The sequence below is a fragment of the Carassius auratus genome, chromosome 13 (genome assembly GCF_003368295.1).
Source record: "Carassius auratus strain Wakin chromosome 13, ASM336829v1, whole genome shotgun sequence".
Lineage (NCBI taxonomy): Eukaryota > Metazoa > Chordata > Actinopteri > Cypriniformes > Cyprinidae > Carassius > Carassius auratus.
Window position 1 is genome coordinate 3,800,074 of NC_039255.1, and position 23,102 is coordinate 3,823,175.

A 23,102-nucleotide genomic window follows, 5' to 3' on the forward strand; every position below is an offset into this window, starting at 1 on the left:
TTCGGAGCGGGTTCGCGAATCATTTGAGTCAGTTCGAGAGTTCGGAGAGGGTTCGCGAATCATTTGAGTCATTTCGGGAATTCGTAGCGGGTTCGCGAATCATTTGAGTCAGTTCGAGAGTTCGGAGCGCTTCCCCAGACAGCACGCCAATAAATACGCATACCATACCTCAGCTAATTATATGTAAGCGTGAACTCGTTGAACAAGTTTCATATTTCCTGTACTGTTTTTTTTTCCAATCACTAACACTAATCATGTGCAGTAGTGACAGTGATGCAAGATTTCAGATTTTTTATTTTCTTTAATTTCTTTATAAATAATATGGGTGATATGGAGGCTATAGCTTCACATGTTATGCATATGAGCCTACATGCGATATATTGGGTTCATTATTTGTTGGCCTTCTGACCCATTAGTGCTTGGCTTTAGTGCTGTATGACTGACAGACAGCTCATCATCTCATGGCAGTTTGGAAACAAGGGACTGCAGGGATGTATAATAGGCCTGTCACTCTACATGACTGACAGACACCCATTCTGTGGGAACCACAGGGCAGGGGGCCATTTAGTTTGACAGTCCCAGGATGGGATGGGGCATATAGTGAAATGGGCTAGATTTATATGTTTGTCACTCCACTGACCCTGTGGCGTCCCGGACAGGAAGCACATTGACAGATGAATGGAGAGATCATGGCAATAGATGCTAAGAGGAAAAAGAGGAGGGGCTGGTTAGTGTGATGAAATCTAATCTATGCAATTCCTTTTCCATCCTTCTGACAGATTTGTCTGTGCTTCTCCAATAGGGTAGAAAAATCACAAATGAGATGCTGTTAATATCTCAATTGTTTCTCGTAGACTTTTGTCCTCCGCTTCTTCGATGTTTCTCTTTAGAAAAAGACTTCAATAATAATTTTGTCTCTCTTGTGTATCTCAGTTATAGCTCACATTGTGCTCTCATGTCAGATTTTTTCTGAAGTCCCTTCTTAAAAGAGCATCACTAATTAGCAACAAAACTGATGGATCTCTCCAACCAGGACTGGCTGAGCAGTGAAGTCAAGCAGCCTGTTGGAGACAGCAGCATCCACTGATGGAGAAGGTCACCTGAGGTTTGACCAAGTGTTTGACAGGTTTGATGGTTGTCTTTCTTTCTCTCACCTGGTTTTATGATGTGGTGGAAATTAGAACCTGCATTACGAAGAGATAAGAAATTCACTTAGGTCATCAGCTTTCCCCAGGTGGCTTTACGGTGATTATAAATGCCAGTGATCTATTTAACGTGTTGTGTTTGTGTTGGCAGTATTTTGTAGTCACTTGCAGTGTTACTTCAATTTCTGTAGGGAAATTCCTAAATGGAAACCCTTTGTCTTGCAGTCTTTCTGTCTGTTTTTCTGTATGTCTGTCTGTCTGTCCTTCTGTCTGTCTGTCTTTCTGTTTGTTTTTCTGTCTGTCTGTCTGTCTGTTTTTCTGTATGTCTGTCTGTCTTTCTGTTTTTCTGTCTGTTTGTCTGTCTATCTTTCTGTGTGTCTGTCCTTCTGTATGTCTGTCTTTCTTTCTGTTTTTATGTCTGTCTGTCTCTCTGTCTATACTTCTGTATGTCTGTGTGTCTTTCTGTCTGTCTGTATGTCTGTCTATACTTTTATCTGTATGTGTGTCTTTCTGTCTGTCTGTCTGTCTATACTTCTGTCTGTCTGTATCAGTGGTGGACAGTAACGGAGTAGCCCAGCAAGCAATTTTGCGTCTAATAGACGTCTAATAGCCGTCTAAACACAGCCCAGACGTCTAGGCTAAATCGAGGCTAATTTTGGGCTGTCAGTGAAAATCTAATAGACGTCTAAACATACCCCAAGAATAGACAGCTATTGAATGACTACATATATACGTCTAATAGACGTCTAACCATAGCCCAAGAATAGACAACCAGACAGCTATTGAACGACTATATTTATACGTCCAATAGACGTCTAAACATAGCCCAAGAATAGACAGCTATTGAATGACTACATATATACGTCTAATAGACGTCTAACCATAGCCCAAGAATAGACAACCAGACAGCTATTGAACGACTATATTTATACGTCCAATAGACGTCTAAACATAGCCCAAGAATAGACTAGTCATCCATTACACTACATATACATGTAATAGACAACAAAATGAGGTATAAGGATTCTTTTCACTCAAATATAACAGGTTCTCAAAAATGAAAATCCATCCAAACTAATTGAATATAAAGGGATTTATTTTGAACAATTATATAGACAACAACAACTTGGACAACATTCAAACATAAAAATGAACAAATAAAACACTGGAAAAATATGTAAAACAATTCATTTTTAAGAATTAACTGTTGACTTTAGACCCATAACCCCCACCCCCTGCCCTCCCTGGTGCTTGTTTGAAATGATTTGAAATTGCAGTTTTTATTTCCAATTCCGTAGCTGATGGAAAGCTAGTCATCACTGCGTCTGCCAAATGAGAAAAAGGAAAGAATTATTGCTCAAGAAAAACATTGTTGACAATCCTTTTTAACTAATTAGTCAATCACTTTTGCTAGGATGATTTGATAGAGTTAACAGAATATAGATTGAGACTATATAATTTATATCAATATAGACAATAATTTTTATCAATATTATAATTAATATCAATAATTGAACATTTTTGCTCGTGTAATGGTGATGCAATACGGCGTGTAACGATACGCGTATTGAACAATTCTGTACAAGATATACACACATACATATATATACACATACATACACACACATATACAGTTACTTTTTGTGAGAAGTAACTAGTAACTATAACTAATCACTTTTTTTTAAGTAACTTGACCAACACTGTACACACACACACACACACACACACACACACACACACACACACACACACACACACACACACACAGTGAGAGAGACAGAGAGAGAATTTCACTGTTAATTAGCCTAAACAGACATGCATACCTCTGATGACTGAGAATAAGGCAGTTGATTGAAAGGACTTCTTCTGTAGTGGACCTCCTCCTTTCATGTTGAATGTAGACATCAGGGAATTTTTGAAAACACTACAGTATAATACAAAATAAAGTGGTTAACTATTGCGGCTAAAAACTGACATTTCAAAAGTAACGTTAAAGGAAGTCTTTTTTAAATCTCTAATTTGCGTATTGACCACATAAAAATCTTATTCAGTATCGACACCAGATTGTTTGATAAATGTTGCATAATTTGTAGGCTTTACCTGTCCAGCATTCTTCTTGTACTGTCTTTGAAGTTTTTTCCTCCAATTTTACACAACTGTGTCACCTGAACAACACAAGCCAATGTCAGTAATTGGCAGTTAGTATTACAGTATATGCTTCATTTTCAAAGTATTTACCAACCTTAAAGGTTGATGCCCATTGACCTGCAAGTTTTCCATCACTGACCCTATAAAACTCTTATTTCAGCAGATCAAAATTTTTATACTGCTGGATACTTTTTATGATTTTTCAATTTAAATCAATTATTATTTTATAATTATTGCCCATTTAAAACGAATTGTTTCAACTCAATCTTAATGTACAATGATATTGTGTTTTTTTTTTTGTCTCAATAGTCTGATAGTATGCAACAAGCCATGGTTCAGTCATACATTGCATATTATATTTCAAATTAATTTTAGACTGTCAAAGATGAGCATTTTAGTGTGGAAAAGTTGCTTTGGAGTGTTTTTTAGTTTGTTAGTTTTTTACCATTGCTGCCCGTGTATTCCCACTTTCAAGCTGCCTCTCTAAGTACTCGAACTCATCTTCAGTGCCCAAGGTTGACATGTGGAACCCAGTTTCTGGTTCCACAATTTTCCCTATTCTTCGCAGTTCATCTTTTATTTCTAAAAGTTGTGTCAAAACCTTTTTTTGAAATCCTAAATGCAACAAAGGCATTGTGTTAATTTAAAGTACAATAATGCATCACAATACTGAGGTATGACAACTCCTAAACATCAATAACAAAAATTTTGAATGAGAATTTTAACAAATCACTGCCTTCTCATCTATATTGGACATCAAGGAAAAGAACTGTGGCCAGCTATCAACCAGAAGATAAAAGATAAAGTGAATAATCTTTAATTACTCCCACGGTCATGATTCAGGAAAATTTCAAAAAATATTATAGTAACAATGTATTGATACTTACTTTTGTCTGTCATTGGAAACCTGTCTTTCTTTTCTGTAAAAAAAAAGAAAGAAAAAGGAAGCAAAAACATGTAACAGACATGGCAAAAAGCTAATCTCATAAGTATGTCCATACTAACCTTGTGGGTTTCTGACTTGAGGACTTCCAGATTGGCGCTCAGTCCTGGAAGCTGCAATTAAGTACCAATATACTATTATTTGGACTATTCAGATCAGTATCTGACTACTCTAGCAAAACATGTCCATACTAACCTTGGGAAATTCTGCTTTGAGGAGTCCTTGATTGGCGCTCAGTCCTGGAAGCTGCAATTAAGTACCAATATATGATTATTTGGACTATTCAGATCAGAATCTGACTACTCTGGCAAAACATGTCCATACTAACCTTGTGGGTTTCTGACTTGAGGACTTCTGGATTGGCGCTCAGTCCTGGAAGCTGCAATTAAGTACCAATATACTATTATTTGGACTATTCAGATCAGTATCTGACTACTCTGGCAAAACATGTCCATACTAACCTTGTGGGTTTCTGACTTGAGGACTTCTGGATTGGCGCTCAGTCCTGGAAGCTGCAATTAAGGACCAATATACTATTATTTGGACTATTCAGATCAGTATCTGACTACTCTGGCAAAACATGTCCATACTAACCTTGGGAAATTTTGCTTTGAGGAGTCCTGGATTGGCGCTCAGTCCTGGAAGCTGCATTTAAGTACCAATATACTATTATTTGGACTATTCAGATCAGAATCTGACTACTCTGGCAAAACATGTCCATACTAACCTTGTGGGTTTCTGACTTGAGGACTTCTGGATTGGCGCTCAGTCCTGGAAGCTGCAATTAAGTACCAATATACTATTATTTGGACTATTCAGATCAGAATCTGACTACTCTGGCAAAACATGTCCATACTAACCTTGTGGGTTTCTGACTTGAGGACTTCTGGATTGGCGCTCAGTCCTGGAAGCTGCAATTAAGTACCAATATACTATTATTTGGACTATTCAGATCAGTATCTGACTACTCTAGCAAAACATGTCCATACTAACCTTGGGAAATTCTGCTTTGAGGAGTCCTGGATTGGCGCTCAGTCCTGGAAGCTGCATTTAAGTACCAATATACTATTATTTGGACTATTCAGATCAGAATCTGACTACTCTGGCAAAACATGTCCATACTAACCTTGTGGGTTTCTGACTTGAGGACTTCTGGATTGGCGCTCAGTCCTGGAAGCTGCAATTAAGTACCAATATACTATTATTTGGACTTTTCAGATCAGAATCTGACTACTCTAGCAAAACATGTCCATACTAACCTTGGGAAATTCTGCTTTGAGGAGTCCTGGATTGGCGCTCAGTCCTGGAAGCTGCAATTAAGTACCAATATATGATTATTTGGACTATTCAGATCAGAATCTGACTACTCTGGCAAAACATGTCCATACTAACCTTGGGAAATTCTGCTTTGAGGAGTCCTGGATTGGCGCTCAGTCCTGGAAGCTGCAATTAAGTACCAATATATGATTATTTGGACTATTCAGATCAGAATCTGACTACTCTGGCAAAACATGTCCATACTAACCTTGTGGGTTTCTGACTTGAGGACTTCTGGATTGGCGCTCAGTCCTGGAAGCTGCAATTAAGTACCAATATACTATTATTTGGACTATTCAGATCAGAATCTGACTACTCTGGCAAAACATGTCCATACTAACCTTGTGGGTTTCTGACTTGAGGACTTCTGGATTGGCGCTCAGTCCTGGAAGCTGCAATTAAGTACCAATATATGATTATTTGGACTATTCAGATCAGAATCTGACTACTCTAGCAAAACATGTCCATACTAACCTTGTGGGTTTCTGACTTGAGGACTTCTGGATTGGCGCTCAGTCCTGGAAGCTGCAATTAAGTACCAATATACTATTATTTGGACTATTCAGATCAGAATCTGACTACTCTGGCAAAACATGTCCATACTAACCTTGTGGGTTTCTGACTTGAGGACTTCTGGATTGGCGCTCAGTCCTGGAAGCTGCAATTAAGTACCAATATACTATTATTTGGACTATTCAGATCAGTATCTGACTACTCTAGCAAAACATGTCCATACTAACCTTGGGAAATTCTGCTTTGAGGAGTCATGGATTGGCGCTCAGTCCTGGAAGCTGCAATTAAGTACCAATATATGATTATTTGGACTATTCAGATCAGAATCTGACTACTCTAGCAAAACATGTCCATACTAACCTTGTGGGTTTATGACTTGAGGACTTCTGGATTGGCGCTCAGTCCTGGAAGCTGCAATTAAGTACCAATATACTATTATTTGGACTATTCAGATCAGAATCTGACTACTCTGGCAAAACATGTCCATACTAACCTTGGGAAATTCTGCTTTGAGGAGTCCTGGATTGGCGCTCAGTCCTGGAAGCTGCAATTAAGTACCAATATATGATTATTTGGACTATTCAGATCAGAATCTGACTACTCTGGCAAAACATGTCCATACTAACCTTGGGAAATTCTGCTTTGAGGAGTCCTGGATTGGCGCTCAGTCCTGGAAGCTGCAATTAAGTACCAATATACTATTATTTGGACTATTCAGATCAGAATCTGACTACTCTGGCAAAACATGTCCATACTAACCTTGTGGGTTTCTGACTTGAGGACTTCTGGATTGGCGCTCAGTCCTGGAAGCTGCAATTAAGTACCAATATACTATTATTTGGACTATTCAGATCAGTATCTGACTACTCTAGCAAAACATGTCCATACTAACCTTGGGAAATTCTGCTTTGAGGAGTCATGGATTGGCGCTCAGTCCTGGAAGCTGCAATTAAGTACCAATATATGATTATTTGGACTATTCAGATCAGAATCTGACTACTCTAGCAAAACATGTCCATACTAACCTTGTGGGTTTCTGACTTGAGGACTTCTGGATTGGCGCTCAGTCCTGGAAGCTGCAATTAAGTACCAATATACTATTATTTGGACTATTCAGATCAGAATCTGACTACTCTGGCAAAACATGTCCATACTAACCTTGTGGGTTTCTGACTTGAGGACTTCTGGATTGGCGCTCAGTCCTGGAAGCTGCAATTAAGTACCAATATACTATTATTTGGACTTTTCAGATCAGAATCTGACTACTCTAGCAAAACATGTCCATACTAACCTTGGGAAATTCTGCTTTGAGGAGTCCTGGATTGGCGCTCAGTCCTGGAAGCTGCAATTAAGTACCAATATATGATTATTTGGACTATTCAGATCAGAATCTGACTACTCTAGCAAAACATGTCCATACTAACCTTGTGGGTTTCTGACTTGAGGACTTCTGGATTGGCGCTCAGTCCTGGAAGCTGCAATTAAGTACCAATATATGATTATTTGGACTATTCAGATCAGAATCTGACTACTCTGGCAAAACATGTCCATACTAACCATGGGAAATTCTGCTTTGAGGAGTCCTGGATTGGCGCTCTGTCCTGAAAGCTGTAATGAGTAATGACATTTAAAAAATTTGCTAGTGTACTATTTCACCACCCAAAAAAATAAATAAAAAATATGTTATGCTTTGTCCTGACATATCAGTTTTGTTTTTTCCATTAACCTGGGGTTGAGGTGCATATTGGTAAATCCGAAAAACGACCCCTGAATGCCTGCTTAGTCCCTGAAAAAAAACATTGGAATTAGAGATACAGTACACATCAAGATTGTCTTGCATTCATCTAATAAAAAATAAAGCTGCTCTGTTTTTGTGAATTAAAGAGAAGTCATTGATTTCGAAATACAGAGCTCTATTTTTCTGAAATAATGAGTTTGTTAATTTCTCAAGTGAATGCAATTTATCTCGACAGGACTTTTATAGTCAACAAACAACAATAATCAAAGCACATCTTACTTTTTGGCGTATCAATTCTAGTTGAGTCCATGGAGTGTGGAGTGCCTTTATAGTCACAGAAAGCATAATGTATTATTTTAAAACAGCTATGGATGAAATACCAGTATGCTACTTAGGGCTACTCATTATTTAATTTGAATATTTTTCTTTACTTAGTTCAATAATTGGAGAGAGGCGTTGTGGAGTTTGTTGACAACCTAAAAAAAAAAAAAACAATTATATGGCCTGAGAGCTTTGTTGAACTCCTAACAGTGAACATTTAACTCTATATACAGTGCTCTGTCACCTTTCATTAATTTCTCCATTCATCCAATCGAGTGTTAAATATATCCATCCACGGTTAATTTAAAAACAATATTGCTAATAATTTTCAGTACATGTATTTCTTGTGTTTATTGCAAGAAACACAGTCAGAAGTCATTTGTAAGTGGTCAATGCTTCTATTGAAATTTAAATCATACTCCATATTTGATAAATTGAGAAATGAGTAGAAGGTAGCTGAGTGTAGCATATAAAGCTAACTGCACCCTGTTAATACTGCACAACATTAAAAAATAAACTGAGTTTACAGTTAGGTCTGTCTACATTATATATCCTACTTGATTGTGTAGACATTTCGTGGTCATCCAATGGACTCATAGCACCTAGTGAAAGATTTCAATAAATAATTGTTCTCAATACTACACTATGGTTACACTTTGAATATTATGCAAGCAAGTATAAACTTTAAAACAATTTTCTTGACAAGAAAATGTGAAAAAATTAATAATTTATATTTTCAAAAAGTCTACTTACAAGGATTTGTAGTAGGTGGAGTTGAAAAAAGGTCCTCAGAAAAGATTTCTGCTGGATCTAGCAAAATAAATAAGAAATATAATATTGTTTTTTATAGTAAAATGCTTTACACAGAATGCCTAAAATTCACCCATTCAAAATAAGAGCATTTAAGCTTTTTTTTTTTTTTTTGCTCTAGTACATACACTATTCACTATTATAAGGCAAATGATTGAAGCAGCAATGATCCATGAGCATTTCTTAGGGCAAACACATTTGAATGAAATGGCCAATATCCATACCATAACCACTTATTTTACAAGTACGATTAATGACCTTACCCATTTTTGAATGGACCCTCTTCATCGGCTTATTTCCCTTCTTATTTTTTGGTACTAAAAAGAATAGTATAAGCATCAATAATTAATTAAAAAATAAAATAAGTATTTTTTTATATTATATATATATATATATATATATATATATATATATATAAGCAAAACAAGTGAATTGAAATTAAACTTCTGTGCACGTTGCCAAAATAATAAATATACTATAATGTGTTTTGTGTACCTGAGGCAGTGCTAGGTTTGGAGGCCGTATCATATTTTTTGGGTGGCTCAGGGAAAGTACAAACTATAACATGAAAGGAATATATTACAATAATGTAAATGAGATGTAAACACTTATGTTTTTTTTTTATATTATTTCTTAAAACAATTATATATTATGCAAAAGCATTTAATGGAACAGCCACAGAATTCTGACTGACAGCACAGAAAAAGGACTGTTATTGCTCGTGAAATATTCACATGCCACCTGATGATCTTTAATATAACAAATAAGGTGATTAAAATGGCCTATTTACAAATTTAAATGTATACTGATTTGTTATATTATATAATATGCAATCAGCATTAATGTATTTAAAGAAAAAAAAAAAACAGCACAACTACCTCGGTAGTTCTGTGGTGGTGGTGGTGATGGGATCAAGTAGTCTGATGAGCTGATATCTAAAAACAATTGTAATATGGCCATGGTATAAAATTTATTCTGCGATTTTGACCTGCATCAACAAAGTTGTAAAAGAAACTGAAAGGTGAAAATGGCACTTACCTTGGATGTAGTCTGCATAATTTTTCTTTTTTGGTGCACGCCTCAGTCCTTGAGACATAATGGCCTGTGGATTGGACAAATGTAAAGACTTATTAATAACGGTAATCAAATACAAGAATGATGAGTCATGATTTTTTTTAGATTCATCTGGCATACGAGTCAGTATTTTAACTGACGTCGGCAATATTCTCACCCATAAAAGTTAACTGACGAGACCGGACCAAGTTTCAGTTAATCTTAGAGACATGAAGAAGAGGGAATATGGCAAATCCCTGTGCATGTGTTAAACACACAGCCTTCCTTTGCAGATACTTTGCCTTTAAAAGCTTCCTCTTTGCTCTGCTAAGGTCATTGTCCATCACATATATGATGTTAATCAGCTTTGACTCACAAGGAAGATCAAACAGCTGCTTTGTTACCTTTGGGTCGATAACATCCACAACCAACATCCCATCTTGACGCTTTTCCCTCACAAACACAATTTGTTCAGTCTCCAACAGGAAGCAGTGATTTGGTGCCTTGGTTTGATATAGAGTACGGTTTGCACCTCCATTGCTTCATGTGTTGCTTTGTATTTGCTTTTTCGGCCAATCTTTTAGTGACCTGGGCGACTGGATTTTTGCTATTTCTGACCATTTTTTTAATGGACTGCAGGTGGTTCTCAAATGGAAAGCAGGACAACTCATTCAAGGAGCATTTGAAGTTCAAAACGTCATCAGCAATGTGTTTGATGGAATGTATGTTGTATGTTGGGAAAGTTTCCCCATACAGTTCAGAACAGTTATCCACAAAGTGTTCCAGCAGGTTTTGGGCATATCCTAGGTAATGTTCTCTTCTGGCATCATCATCATCCAAGAGAATAGACATACCAATTGTTAATGACAGGAAGTGATGATAATGGTCCTGAGACAAAACATCCTGCAACACAAGTGGTCCTGTGTACAGCAGAAATTGCCGTAGTTCAGTTGCTTTCCAGCGATCTAGTTCGGTCAGAGATCTTGGCTGCCTGGCAAACTCTGCAGGCATTGCACCTTTCAGTTGTACCAACTGATTGTTGATTTTTTCACTCTGTTCTTTTTTCAACCTGCAAATAACTGGGCCGCGCAACAAAAACGTAAGTAATCTTTTCACAGCTCCTAGAAAAATTAGGTGCATGTGGTCTAGAGGAAATTGTGAGACACATTTAATTCCAAGTTGGGCTAGAGGTGTAGGTTCCTTCTGATGGTTTGGATACTGCAACTGCCTGAAATTTATCATCAGTGAGTTTCTCACAAGACACTTTATTCAAGTGGACAACCCTTCCCTCAACTGATGTGGCCACTGACAAACAACGCTCACATCCATGCAAAGCATTATGCCCTTTGATGCACTTCAGAAATGCTCTTGCTGGAGCATCACATATGAATGCTCGCAGAGTTACTTTGTGCACTGTGGTTTTGTGTGGGACACCATTTTCCATAAGCACCTGCAATTCTGCTATTAAATCACGAAGATAGTCATGAACAGGGTCGGGCTTGCTGTTGCCATAATAAAGAGCAACCAGAAATGGATCAAAAGTAGCAAATTTAGCTAGAATAGGCCAAAAATGAGTTTTACTGGACTTGAATATTGGCAGACCATCTATATTGATAGTAAGGTCTACAGGACCTGTAAACCATGTGTTTTGTGAAAGGAGCTGGAGAATACCCGGCTCTAAGCCATGGTATGTGTACTGGCCACCACATATGTTTTTAATTTCAAATCCAGAAGGGGTTTGTAGCAGTGTTCTGCTATCTTTTGGAAGTGTATGTCCATGTGTTCTCAAAATTCCTAGCAGCTTATTTAACGCAGCATGTGTCTGACTTGTTGTTGTTGCCCATTCAGCCAAATCATTGTGTAATGATGGTGTGTCATCGCAATCAGAATAATCAAACTCTGTACTACAGTCACTGGAATCAGCAGTTTCCTTGTATCCATAATCCAAATTTGATGGATCCTCTTCAGCATCTACAATCAAAGAAGGACCCCCCTCAAACAAATGTCCTTGTGTGGATGTACCCTCTCCAGACACATCTCCTAGCACTGATGTACCCTCCCCAGACACATCTAACACTGATGTACCCTCCACAGACAAATGTCCTTGAACATCCAAATCTAGATATTCATCCAAGCTGCTACTTGATGCAGCGAGAGCATTAACTCGATCTCTCATGCGACGCCATTCTTTTAGATATTTGGGATCCATTAACTGCTGAATATGGAAATAAAATTGACATTATAATTGATTATGTAACACTGTTATCCAAAGACATGTCTGACTACTATAATAATGTGTTTTTAAACTGAAATACAGTATTTTTTAAATTATCATTCTAATGAAGGTGAAAACAGATTTTATTTTCATTTCTACTTTAGTTCTTCCCTCAAGTTTAAAGGGATAGTTCACTTTGAAATTAAATTTTGGTTTGTTTTAGCTTACCTTAAAGGACGTTCAAGATGTAGGTGTCTTTGTTTCCGCAGTAGTTTCAACTTTGATTTTTTAGGTCAAACTATACTTGTCTGTCAGTCATATAATGCAGGTGTATATGGTCACCACCTAAAAAGGCCATGCACAGAGAAGTCCAAATTAAACAATTCCCCATCGTAAGTACACATTGATGGCCTAAGACACGAAATGAGCAGTCTGTGTGAGAAAATGAACATTACTTATATCGTTTTTACCTCTTGTACACAGCCACGTCCAAGTGATATGAGGGCTCGCATGCTTCCAGGTGTGTGATGCGTCCGCGTTCTGGCTTAATTTGCGCAAGCGCCGCACTTAGACTAAGCCAGCCCAGAATGCGCACACACCGAAGCACGCGCGCCCTCAGATCACTTCGACGTGGCTGTGTTATAAGAGGTAAAACGATATAAATACTTTTTTTTTTCTCACACAAACCGCTCGTTTCGTGTCTTAGGCTATCAGTGTGTATGGTGGGAAATTGTTTAATTTGGACTTCTCTGTGCATGCTCTTTCAGGTGGTGACCATATAGACCTGCATTATATGACTGACAGACAAGAACAGTTTGACCTAAAAATATAAAAATTGAAACTACTGCGGAAACAAAGACACCTACATCTTGGATGCCCATAAGGTAAGCTAAAACATATCAAAATTTAACTATCATTATAAATCATTCTTTATCACTTACTCATATAACTCTAATAAACATAAAAAGATACTTATAGGCGTAGTTCACTTAAAAAAAAAAAAAAAAAAAAAAAAAAAAATTAATAATTTACTCACTTTCACTTGGTTCCAAACCTGTATGGCTTTCTTCTGTTTAACACACACAAAAAAAAATATATTTTGATGAATGTTGGTAACAAGACATTTAATGGTAGTCACTGACAAGTGTTCTGTATATTCAATTGCTGTTCTTTTTTGACTGATTGCAGGATAATTTGCAATAAACAGTGTCTTTAAATCAAATATAGTGGATTACATCTCTCCAGTTTTGAGGTTTTTACAGTGGCTATCTGTCTGTCAAAAAATTCATATCCAAAAAATACAGTTGGTTATTAAATTAACATTTTAAGGCAAAAATTAAATTTCTAATCTTCTGATGCACTATGAACCATCCAGAGCAGACCTCTCAGGACATCTGGGACAGTACCCAGTTACTTTTAGATCTCCAAAGTCAAAACAAAACATGGAGAAGCAGCATTCAAATTTATATCTTAAACAAATTCACTGAAAACTGAATGTATGCTGCATATTTTAACTATTTACAAACAAGTTTAAAGACTTTATGTTTGCCACTACCTTTTATTAAATGGAGAATTTTTTTTTTTATTATTTCTTTTCATGTTGCACTATGCTGCTGTTAAATTTTATGTAAAGTACTTACAAAATTTGCTTTAAATCAACTCTAATTTAAATACAAATATATACTGGTATCTTTATAATAATAAAAAAATAGTAATGATAAGTTTCATAGTTTCATGCTTACCACATTCATTGAATTTAGTTACATTTGCAATAACACGTGCAGGTAACGTTAACTTTTTTTGGAGAAAAGTATTACTCTGCAATGTTAATGTTAAAATGTCACGGTTTCTACACATTATAACAGCTAACTAATTTAAACAATGAACATATAAAAAATAACACGCATACTTACAAGATCGAAGTAGAAATGTGAAGGTTTTCGCTCACCCGTTGCTCTCCGACAGCTGCCTCGTGTAAAATAAAATGGCGGAAATGTTTATCGCGAGATTTGTCTAAAGTGATCTAGTCACGCAATGGCATTAATCCCAGTAGACATGTCTTCAGTAGTGTTTCGATTGTGCCATCTGGCGGGGAGGAAATGCAATTGCATTTGATTTGATTTTTTATTTATTTTTTTTATCGTAGATTGTGTATGAATGTTTGACAGAAAATATATATTAAGCTGTGTAAGCGAAAACATTTCAAAGACTAATATTCTAGGTCGCTGGTCTGAATCTGGGCTATAGCCAAGCCGTACGTAGACCAGATTGCCTTGATTTCACCAGGTGGGCTAAAGCAGACATAGCCCGTCCAATTCGGAGCTGAATCGTGACTACAGATCGACCATGCCGTGAAATGACATATTGAACCTTGATATCATACCAATGCGAACATGATTGATTATTAACCATTTCATGCACTGCCTGAATACAATTAATCAGTTTTGACTAAAAGTGGGCTACAATAGCCAGGTCTGAATACGAGCTAAATCGTGGCTACGCACAGCCTACACATATAACATGTAAAATAAAGTAAACCAAACAACTTATAATCACGGTAGACTCTGCGTACATGATGGAATATCATACATCTCACAAGTTATTTTGCAAAAAAAAATGCATTTATCCAGATTAAATGTTATTTGGGCTAAAAGTGGGTTACACATAGCCGGACTATATCGGGTCTATATTTAACCCAGACGTTGAAATGACGGCTATTGCTTGCTGGGAGCTTTACTTCGTTACTGTACTTAAGTATATTTTTCAAATATCTGTACTTTACTGGAGTAGTTTTATTTTTAGTAACTTTTACTTTTACTTGACTACATTCCAAAGCATAAGATCGTACTTTTAACTTCACTACATTTCATAAAACATATCGTTACTCCCTATAATATATCACGTGCTCCGACACGCAGAAGCGGTGTCTGATTCATCATGAACGAACTGAGTCTTTTCAAAATAAACTTTAATCGGATCGCGAATCGCACCAAACGATTCGTTTACGAATTAGAATGATCCGATTGCAGCTGTTCTGGAGTCGACCACTCACTGATTCAAATGAACCGTTAAGTGCGAGTCTACAGAAGTAAGAACCGGCAGATCTTGTGAGCGCGCGTGCGTCTGATGTTGCTAAAAGTAAGTTATTAATGTCGAAATTTAGGATTAATTATTGTAACTGAAAATCATATTTAGGTCAAAATTGTCAGTTGTTTGGGAACTAAATCCGCTGTAAAGAGTGATCTGTTTAAGCCCACTGAAATGCTCCAGTGCAAACCCAGACACATCAATCAGCGTCTCTGTGTTTTAGGTTAAAAAATTAAATTAAATAACCTTAAACTAACACAGATTAAATAAAATAACTCATGCATGTCCAAATTCCCCGCTCCCGTAATATTAACAGTTTTATTAAAATTCTACCATGACATCTGTTTTTATATTGTGTATTAACAGTAACGTTATACATATGTATATTGTTTGGATTAACTAGAAGAGTAACGTTAGACAGACATGAATGTTTATTCATAACAGTACTGAAAATAAGTAAATATTGTAGCTGATGCTAAATGTCTAGCTAACAAGCTTGCTGGTGCTAACTTGAAGTAATTTTTATAAATAATGTCCAAATATTTTTATTCAACCACCTATATATATATATATGTATATAGATTACATCTAGGGACAAAAGAAAGGATGTGATGTTCAGAACATGGTAACTAGTAATTATCAAAGAGGGGAAGAGATGCACCCCGTTTGGCCAGGGGTGTTTTTACACCACAGACAAGGTTTGAGAAGGAAAAAATCATTATGAAAATATAATTATATTTTCCTTAAAATGTTCTTCCTAACTTCAGGCCTTATTATCATGTCATATATAACTGTGATGTTCTGTAAAACCACAAACTTTAAAACATTTTCACAGATCACAGATTCCAAAATAATATTTGGTAGCACAACTATTAATAGTTCTAATAATAAATCATCATATTTTCATGATTTCTAAAGATCATGTGACACTGAAGACTGGAGGAATGATGCTGAAAATACAGCTGCACATCACAGAAATAGATTATATTTTAAAGGATATTAAAATAGAAACCATTATTTTATATATTTTATTTTGATAATTTAGAATTATTACTGAAATACAACCTTTTTTTGTTTCAAACAGTTCAGTGAACAATAATAAATGAAGTACCTGGAGCTGACAATGAAGTAAATGTATAATAATTAGCAAAGATGGTTAATTTAGCGCTGTAAACGCGCGTGTGAGGGGCGGAGACGCGCCGCGGAGCGTCAGACGCGCGTGAGGACCAAACACAGCAGAACGGTAGGAAACTTCACTCCTCTTATTATTTCTCTTTTACTATAGCGATTTATTTTTAGACACGTGATCTGAGTCTTTCATAGATTTGTAGAGTTATTAGAGTATAGAGTTAGAGAAATTGAGTTATTTATTTTTTTTACATTCTTTGGTCGAAGTTTTCAGATCGGCAATTCGGAGCCTGTTCGCGACTCTATTGATTCAGATCGGCACTTCGGAGCCTGTTCGCGACTCGGTTGATTCAGACCGGGACTTCGGAGCCTTTTCGCGACTCGGTTGATTCAGATCGGCACTTCGGAGCCTGTTCGCGACTCGGGTGATTCAGATCGGCACTTCGGAGCCTGTTCGCGACTCGGTTGATTCAGATCGGCACTTCGGAACCTGTTCGCGACTCGGTTGATTCAGATCGGCACTTCGGAGCCTGTTCGCGACTCGGTTGATTCAGATCGGCACTTCGGAGTCTGTTCGCGACTCGGTTGATTCAGATCGGCACTTCGGAGCATGTTCGCGACTCGGTTGATTCAGATCGGGACATCGGGGCATGTTTGAGATTTTTTTAAATTCAGATCTGGACATCGAAGCAGGAAGTGTTTGTCAAACAGTTAATTGGTGATAAATTAATATTTTTATAATATTTGGACACACTCTAGACTTAATCATCAGTAGAGCTCTAAACTTTTCATCCATTGTTATTAAGGACGTTATTCATAATCGTACTGAAAATAAGTAAATATTGTTTTATATGTATATATATATATATATATATATATATATATATATATATATATATATATATAGATTACATCTGGGGAGAAAAGAAAGGATGTGATGTTCAGAACATGGTAACTACAGTAATTATCAAAGAGGGGAAGAGATGCACCCCGTTTGGCCAGTGGTGTTTTTACACCCCAGACAAGGTTTGAGAAGGAAAAAATCATTATGAAAATATAATTATATTTTCCTTAAAATCTTCAGGCCTTATTATCATGTCATATATAACTGTGATGTTCTGTAAAACAACAAACTTTAAAACTTTGTTCTTACTGGAGAAAATCAGATGGTCATCTCTGTTTTCTCTCAGGTACATCACAGTGTAAGCTTCACAGTTAACATTACTCTCATCAGTGTAGTCCATATCAACAACAAAAATATATCTTGACTCCATATAGTGGTTATTTTGGAAAAAATCCCAGGTATTTTGAACAGTAGAATTATAAAAAAAAAAAAAAAAAAAAAATGTGCTAATATAAAATAAAATGAGCCTATATAAAATTGCAAACATCTATCTTTCAGTACTTTTTTACTTAAGTACATAAAAAATTTAGTACTTTTATACTTTCACTTGAGTAAAATTGAAAAAGGAGTACTTTTACTTTTACTGGAGTAATATTCTATTATACGTATCTGTACTTTTACTCAAGTACTTGATTTGTGTACTTCGTCCACCACTGGTCCTTCTGTCTGTCTGTCTTTCTTTCATTCTGTTTTTCTGTCAGTCTGTCTGTTTTACTTCTGTCTGTCTGTCTGTCTAATTTCTAACTAATAGTTTATTGGTAATAGTAATGGTTCAGAGCTAGTATGGGTATTTTTAAAAAGAGTTGCACTTTTGTTTGAGTCCACATTCTTCTTTTCAGACATCTTTAAAGTGCACTTCACTCCCAGACTCTCACATCAGGCACATTTGAAGCAGTGTGAAAAAAAGTTTTCACCCTTTATGTCTATTAATATTATTCAGTGAGAAGCTTTATGTCAGCGGGGGCTGTCATTGGCCTCCTCCTCCCCCGTTCACTTTTCAGTGGTTAAATTCCACGGAAAATTGGATGCCGCTAACCCTCCCCCTCCCCCCACCCTGTGGAGAGGAGTGCAGATCAGGCACATTCCAGGGGAAAGCTGTTTAAGTCCCTGCCATTGATTTGGCGGAGGACCTCCTGACCTCAGGAATACATTAGCAGATTAGGCGTGCAGACAGTGCACACAGAGAGCTGCTGACATTCACACCACAGTTAGCACAGGACCCCCGCCTCACCTCCACTGGCTAGTCTGCCCTGTCTCTACACGACATTCCCTGGCCTACGGGTCAAATATGTGTGGAAGCTTTGGAATAGGGGAGCAGTGTGTAGTTGGCTGCCAGCTGGAAATGTGGCATGTTTGGATGGAGGCTTGGTGTGATTTTATTGTTTGTGTATATATATATATATATATATATATATATATATATATATATATATATATATATATATATATATATATATATATATATACAACTAATAATTAATATGAACTAAAGCTTAATTTTATATATATATATAATTCATTTTTTTAAGCTGATTTAGTTTTGTTTATTTTATGAATAAGCGAAATTATACCTTAGAAACTAAATGGGGCTTGATTTTATCTATTGAGAACTGATTGAACAATGAAAAGTGAGGGGAGTGGTATAAAAAAGGGCCTTGTCATTTGAAAAGGAAAGGCATTTAGAGGCAGAGAAAAATTACCATTTGTTGTAAGCTGTAAGCATATTTGAACATATAACACTATACATTATAAACTAAACACATACACTAACACTATAACACTATTTATAACAATATATGTGTTAAATCATTCACAGTAAGACCAGGTACATGCATTAAGAAAGTAAAAAAGCTATTTTGATTTGCAGAGCCCATCATAGGACTTGATTTAAGATTATTATATTTTAAAAAAATTATAAGTATAAAATTATAATTTCAAGCCTTCGTTCTTACAGTTTTTCTCAGTCACTTTGGTGCATTTCTCAAAACAGAAATGAAATTCTCAAAACTACTTGTACAACCTCCACATCATCTAGTCATTTGTACACATCACAAAACCAGTTTCTCATTCTTTTGAACAAATTGCTTTTGTACATTCATGCAATTGATTATGCACATTTATCTGCGGTTTCCTTCATTATCAGTTGCTAATGTCATGTTGCTCAAAATGTATTATATAGTTTTCTGTGTATAGTCTTACCCCTCAAAACATCTAGTCTCTAGTTCATCGTATAAGTCATCTTGCTGTCATAAAATGCCAAGCACATTTTTTTTTTGCACATTATTATTAGACTTTTTGTCAATTTGGCATGAATTGTGCAAGTGAATCTTTACTAATGAAGATAATGTAGATGATAAACCAATCATAAACCATTTCTCTGAAATAGGTTCATCTCATGAATCTTCAGTTAGAAAGCATATAATGTATAGACAGAGGACAACACAAGAGTGACAAATTCTGAAAATTGACTTATTTTCATCTTTGTGTCCATATTTCTTTTCCCTTTTCATATATCACAATGACATAGTAAAGGGTTTTTCTTTTGGGGGGGGGGGGGTGGGGGGGGTTAGTTCAGACCAAAAACTGTATCGTCTCAGCCCCCTTCCTCTGTCTTTTTCTTTTTCCTCTGTCTCTGATTAAGAGGCCCAGTCTTTGAAGCTGTGAATCAGGCAGGCTGTTAGTGTGTTTACCCACTGACTCCCAAATCTTTGCCCCATTGTTGCCCCTCAGATGCCCCTTGGTCTCTAATCCGCCCCGGCTTAACTACCCTCAAACAGCAGCCAGAGAGATCCGGATTTCATTTCCCCTGAGCCTGATGTGAGCCTGAGAGTAAGTGAACACTTTCTTATTGAGATCCATATGGGCTTTTTAAACAGTGAGGTGCTACATGTGTCCTGGCATGAAATATGAGTTTTTGTTATATACAAATCACAATGGTGGCAAAATTAACATAAAGGAAAAGCCACAAATATGGTCTCATTTGTTTCTCCTAGAGGGGTTAAATGGACAGCAAAATGAGACTTTCAATAAAGTTTTGTGCTTCATAAGTGTTTTTCTGGGAGAGAGACTACAATAATTTCACAGGTGTCTCCTCTAGAGATTTTTTTCCCCAATTTTCGGGGGAGGTTTGTGAATCATTTGGGTCTGATCGGTATGTCAGAGCATGTATTGCAAATCTTTTTTTCTGATTTATTTTTATTTTTATTAAACAGTACAAAACATCAAACCATTAATTACAGTTATAAAAATGAAAGAAAGAAAGATAGAATATACAAACATAACTAATTTGTGATTTAACTATAGTAACCATGTTTTTTTTTTCACCATAAGAGGACACATAAGATGAGAACGTGGTTTTCACAGTTTTATGATTAACAGAAATATGGCTAGTTTCTATACACTTGTCTAGATCAATTTTTGTATAAAGAAATTATAGTTTACAAAGTCAGACAAGATTAATATGATTTTCAAGGGTGCAGAATTTAGCAGGGATGCTATGAAATGTCCCTATCAATATCCAGTGACTACTAAATTGTACTTTTTTGATCAAAAAATGTAATGTCTGTTGTCTACCTTTATGTCCCCACCAATGCCAAAATCAAACCTATACCCTTGAAAATATTGATAATGTTGTGATTTCTGTTTCAAATAAATGCTGTTATTTTGAACATTCTATTCATCAAAGGATCCTAAAAGAAATAGCAAAAATATTAAGCAGTTGTATTAACTGTTTTCAAAACTGATGATAATAATAAGAACCACTATTAATAATTGAGCAGCAAATCAGCATATTAGAATGATTTCTAAGGATCATGTGACACTGATGTCTGGAGTAATCTATTCTTTTATGTATTTGTTGTCTGTATGGATGTCCTTTGGATAGACTGGTGTGACAGTCCTGATGTTCACGGCTTGGTGGTCCCACCAAGACCCTGGACTCTTTTTTTTTTTTACACCAAACCACATGGTCCGACAATCCCAGCAGAAACTGTCACTGCGGGAACACATCACCCGCAGACCAGACAAGCTGGCACACAGATGGACAGCTCACCCAAATACACACAAAAACACAATCCCACATTATCGTGATGGGGTCATGCCCGGTGCTATTGTGAAATCGATGTGCTAAAGCAGAAAAAAACAAAGATAAGAATAGAGTCATTAAATAAAGTGCAATCCCAAATTGTATGACCACATTGTTCCATTACACATTCATTTTCTGGGAATTAACAACTGCATTATATGTCTCTGTCAACATAAAGCCTTTTGAGTTTTCTTCTCGTAAAGACACTTGCTGAGACATTCCCACTACTCTGTCCAGGTGCAGAGTTGGGAAATTTTGCTGAAAATTTGGGGGTCAAATGTTTTTGCAACTCTCAAAGGGACACAGAGTTTATAAGTCAATAAAAGTCTTGTGATTTAGCAACAGCAACGAGTAAAAGGCAATGTGAGTCTGACTGCAGGCTGATGGAGTTCATCCTAATCTATTCTCTTATTTACAATGTCGGCTAGGCTGATTATGATGGTTTTGTAATCAGTATTTTTTTATTTTTAGAGAGCAGTTCCAGATCTGATTGGATGGTGCCAGAATGTTCGGGAAATAAGGAGTTAGATGTAAACATGATTTAGACTCAATGGTGAGTGAACAGTTAAAAAGAAAAAAAGCTATACATTGTTTTCTACCAGTTGTCTGTGCTATTAAAATGATAAACTGGGTTAAGCTTAGTTTACTCCAAAGGCAAAAAAAAAAAGTTAATATATTAATATATATATAGTCTTTGTTTATACTTTTGTTTTTTCACATTTATTGTGAAACGTGTGTTAATACATTTGAAATCTTTATATTATTTTATTTAAAATGTCAGTTTCTACTTGAAGTTTTGTCATAAATATATGAAAAAAAGAAAAAAGTTCCCTGATATTTGCTAAGCTGACATTTTGCTGTGAGAATCTGTTTTAACTTTTTTTTTTTTTTTTGAGGCTGTGGGGGTTGATTGAGAAAATAACAGGGTGACTTTCCCAAGCATCCATCTGTGAAGTTTCAGCTCTCCTCCAGCTCCTGAGGTGAGAAAACCTTAACGCTTTTATGACTTTAAATCTGAGGAGTAATGGAAAACAAACAACTGATCATTCGGCTCTGGAATATCAGAGTCTTTAGTTTACAATCTCCATTTGTAGAAGCAGAGGCTTTGATTGATTGCTGTTTACATTCTGAGTTTCAGTCACATGTTTATGTCATTCTGCTGTTAACCTCCATCTTTTCCTCACACCTTTACAAACAGTACAGCAGTGATACCATGGTACAGGGATGGGATCAGATAGCAGAACCATGGGGCTTTGATATAGACACTAATATTGAATCTTCTCTTCGCTGTTTATAGGCATAAACATAAAGTCAAACCTGGAATTAACTGATTTACAAGACTTCTCTCAGCAGGCAGGAAAGTACGAACAGATATAATAAAGCTGAAAATTTTTGAAAAGGTTTTACATTTATAAAAGCCATTTACACCAGTATTAAAATAATGTCCCACATATTAACTTTATTCTGAAGGAAACTTGTGTGTTTTAATAGACCATGGTATATATCGACAGGGCCTACCTGATTCCACAAATAAACCATTCAACAGGAATTTAACAAAATCTCTCTTAAATGCGTTCCCCATCTCTCTGTCGGTGTGTTTTCACTTCTCGCCCTCACCGTCTCTGTATAATGTGCTCATGGTGGCCCACTGCTGTGGCCAGTTGTGTGTTGTCACAGTAAATTACTCTGACACACT

General features: G+C 36.3%; 1 protein-coding gene and 1 long non-coding RNA gene across 47 annotated transcripts; one reads left to right on the top strand and one right to left on the bottom strand.

The window, feature by feature from the left end:
- Positions 1 to 1,029: 1,029 nt before the first annotated feature.
- LOC113112379 (uncharacterized) lies at positions 1,030 to 22,378 on the top strand. The gene is made up of 4 exons (XR_003293426.1): positions 1,030 to 1,126; positions 20,053 to 20,151; positions 21,878 to 21,959; positions 22,303 to 22,378. It is a non-coding gene; the product is annotated as an uncharacterized LOC113112379 (long non-coding RNA).
- LOC113112369 (serine/arginine repetitive matrix protein 2-like) lies at positions 2,242 to 14,925 on the bottom strand. Of its 46 annotated transcripts, none has more exons than XM_026277874.1 (42): positions 14,117 to 14,925; positions 13,240 to 13,272; positions 9,974 to 10,037; positions 9,811 to 9,870; positions 9,431 to 9,493; positions 9,199 to 9,252; positions 8,879 to 8,935; positions 8,683 to 8,727; positions 8,236 to 8,280; positions 8,084 to 8,128; positions 7,793 to 7,852; positions 7,624 to 7,674; positions 7,491 to 7,541; positions 7,358 to 7,408; positions 7,225 to 7,275; positions 7,092 to 7,142; positions 6,959 to 7,009; positions 6,826 to 6,876; positions 6,693 to 6,743; positions 6,560 to 6,610; positions 6,427 to 6,477; positions 6,294 to 6,344; positions 6,161 to 6,211; positions 6,028 to 6,078; positions 5,895 to 5,945; positions 5,762 to 5,812; positions 5,629 to 5,679; positions 5,496 to 5,546; positions 5,363 to 5,413; positions 5,230 to 5,280; positions 5,097 to 5,147; positions 4,964 to 5,014; positions 4,831 to 4,881; positions 4,698 to 4,748; positions 4,565 to 4,615; positions 4,432 to 4,482; positions 4,299 to 4,349; positions 4,181 to 4,213; positions 3,739 to 3,908; positions 3,246 to 3,310; positions 2,969 to 3,069; positions 2,242 to 2,470 (listed from the first exon to the last, which is right to left on the bottom strand). In XM_026277874.1, the coding sequence occupies exons 3-42, from the start codon at positions 10,029 to 10,031 to the stop codon at positions 2,346 to 2,348; spliced, it is 2,307 nt and encodes a 768-aa protein (XP_026133659.1). In that variant the 5' UTR covers positions 10,032 to 10,037; positions 13,240 to 13,272; positions 14,117 to 14,925; the 3' UTR covers positions 2,242 to 2,345. The 46 variants fall into 46 exon arrangements, with proteins under 46 accessions (XP_026133659.1, XP_026133642.1, XP_026133660.1 ...); XM_026277857.1 differs by having other exon boundaries at positions 9,974 to 12,203; XM_026277875.1 differs by adding an exon at positions 10,167 to 12,203 and having other exon boundaries at positions 9,814 to 9,870; positions 13,240 to 14,925.
- Positions 22,379 to 23,102: the final 724 nt, after the last annotated feature.

Bases quoted from the DNA above. Each gene is read 5' to 3' on its own strand.
- LOC113112369 (XM_026277857.1), bottom strand. From the start codon at position 10,127: ATGCCAGATGAATCTAAAAAAAATCATGACTCATCATTCTTGTATTTG. The intron at 6,611-6,692 runs GTTAGTATGGAC...ACTTAATTGCAG, and splicing joins TCAAAGCAGAATTTCCCAAG to CTTCCAGGACTGAGCGCCAA. The intron at 5,946-6,027 runs GTTAGTATGGAC...ACTTAATTGCAG, and splicing joins TCAAGTCAGAAACCCACAAG to CTTCCAGGACTGAGCGCCAA.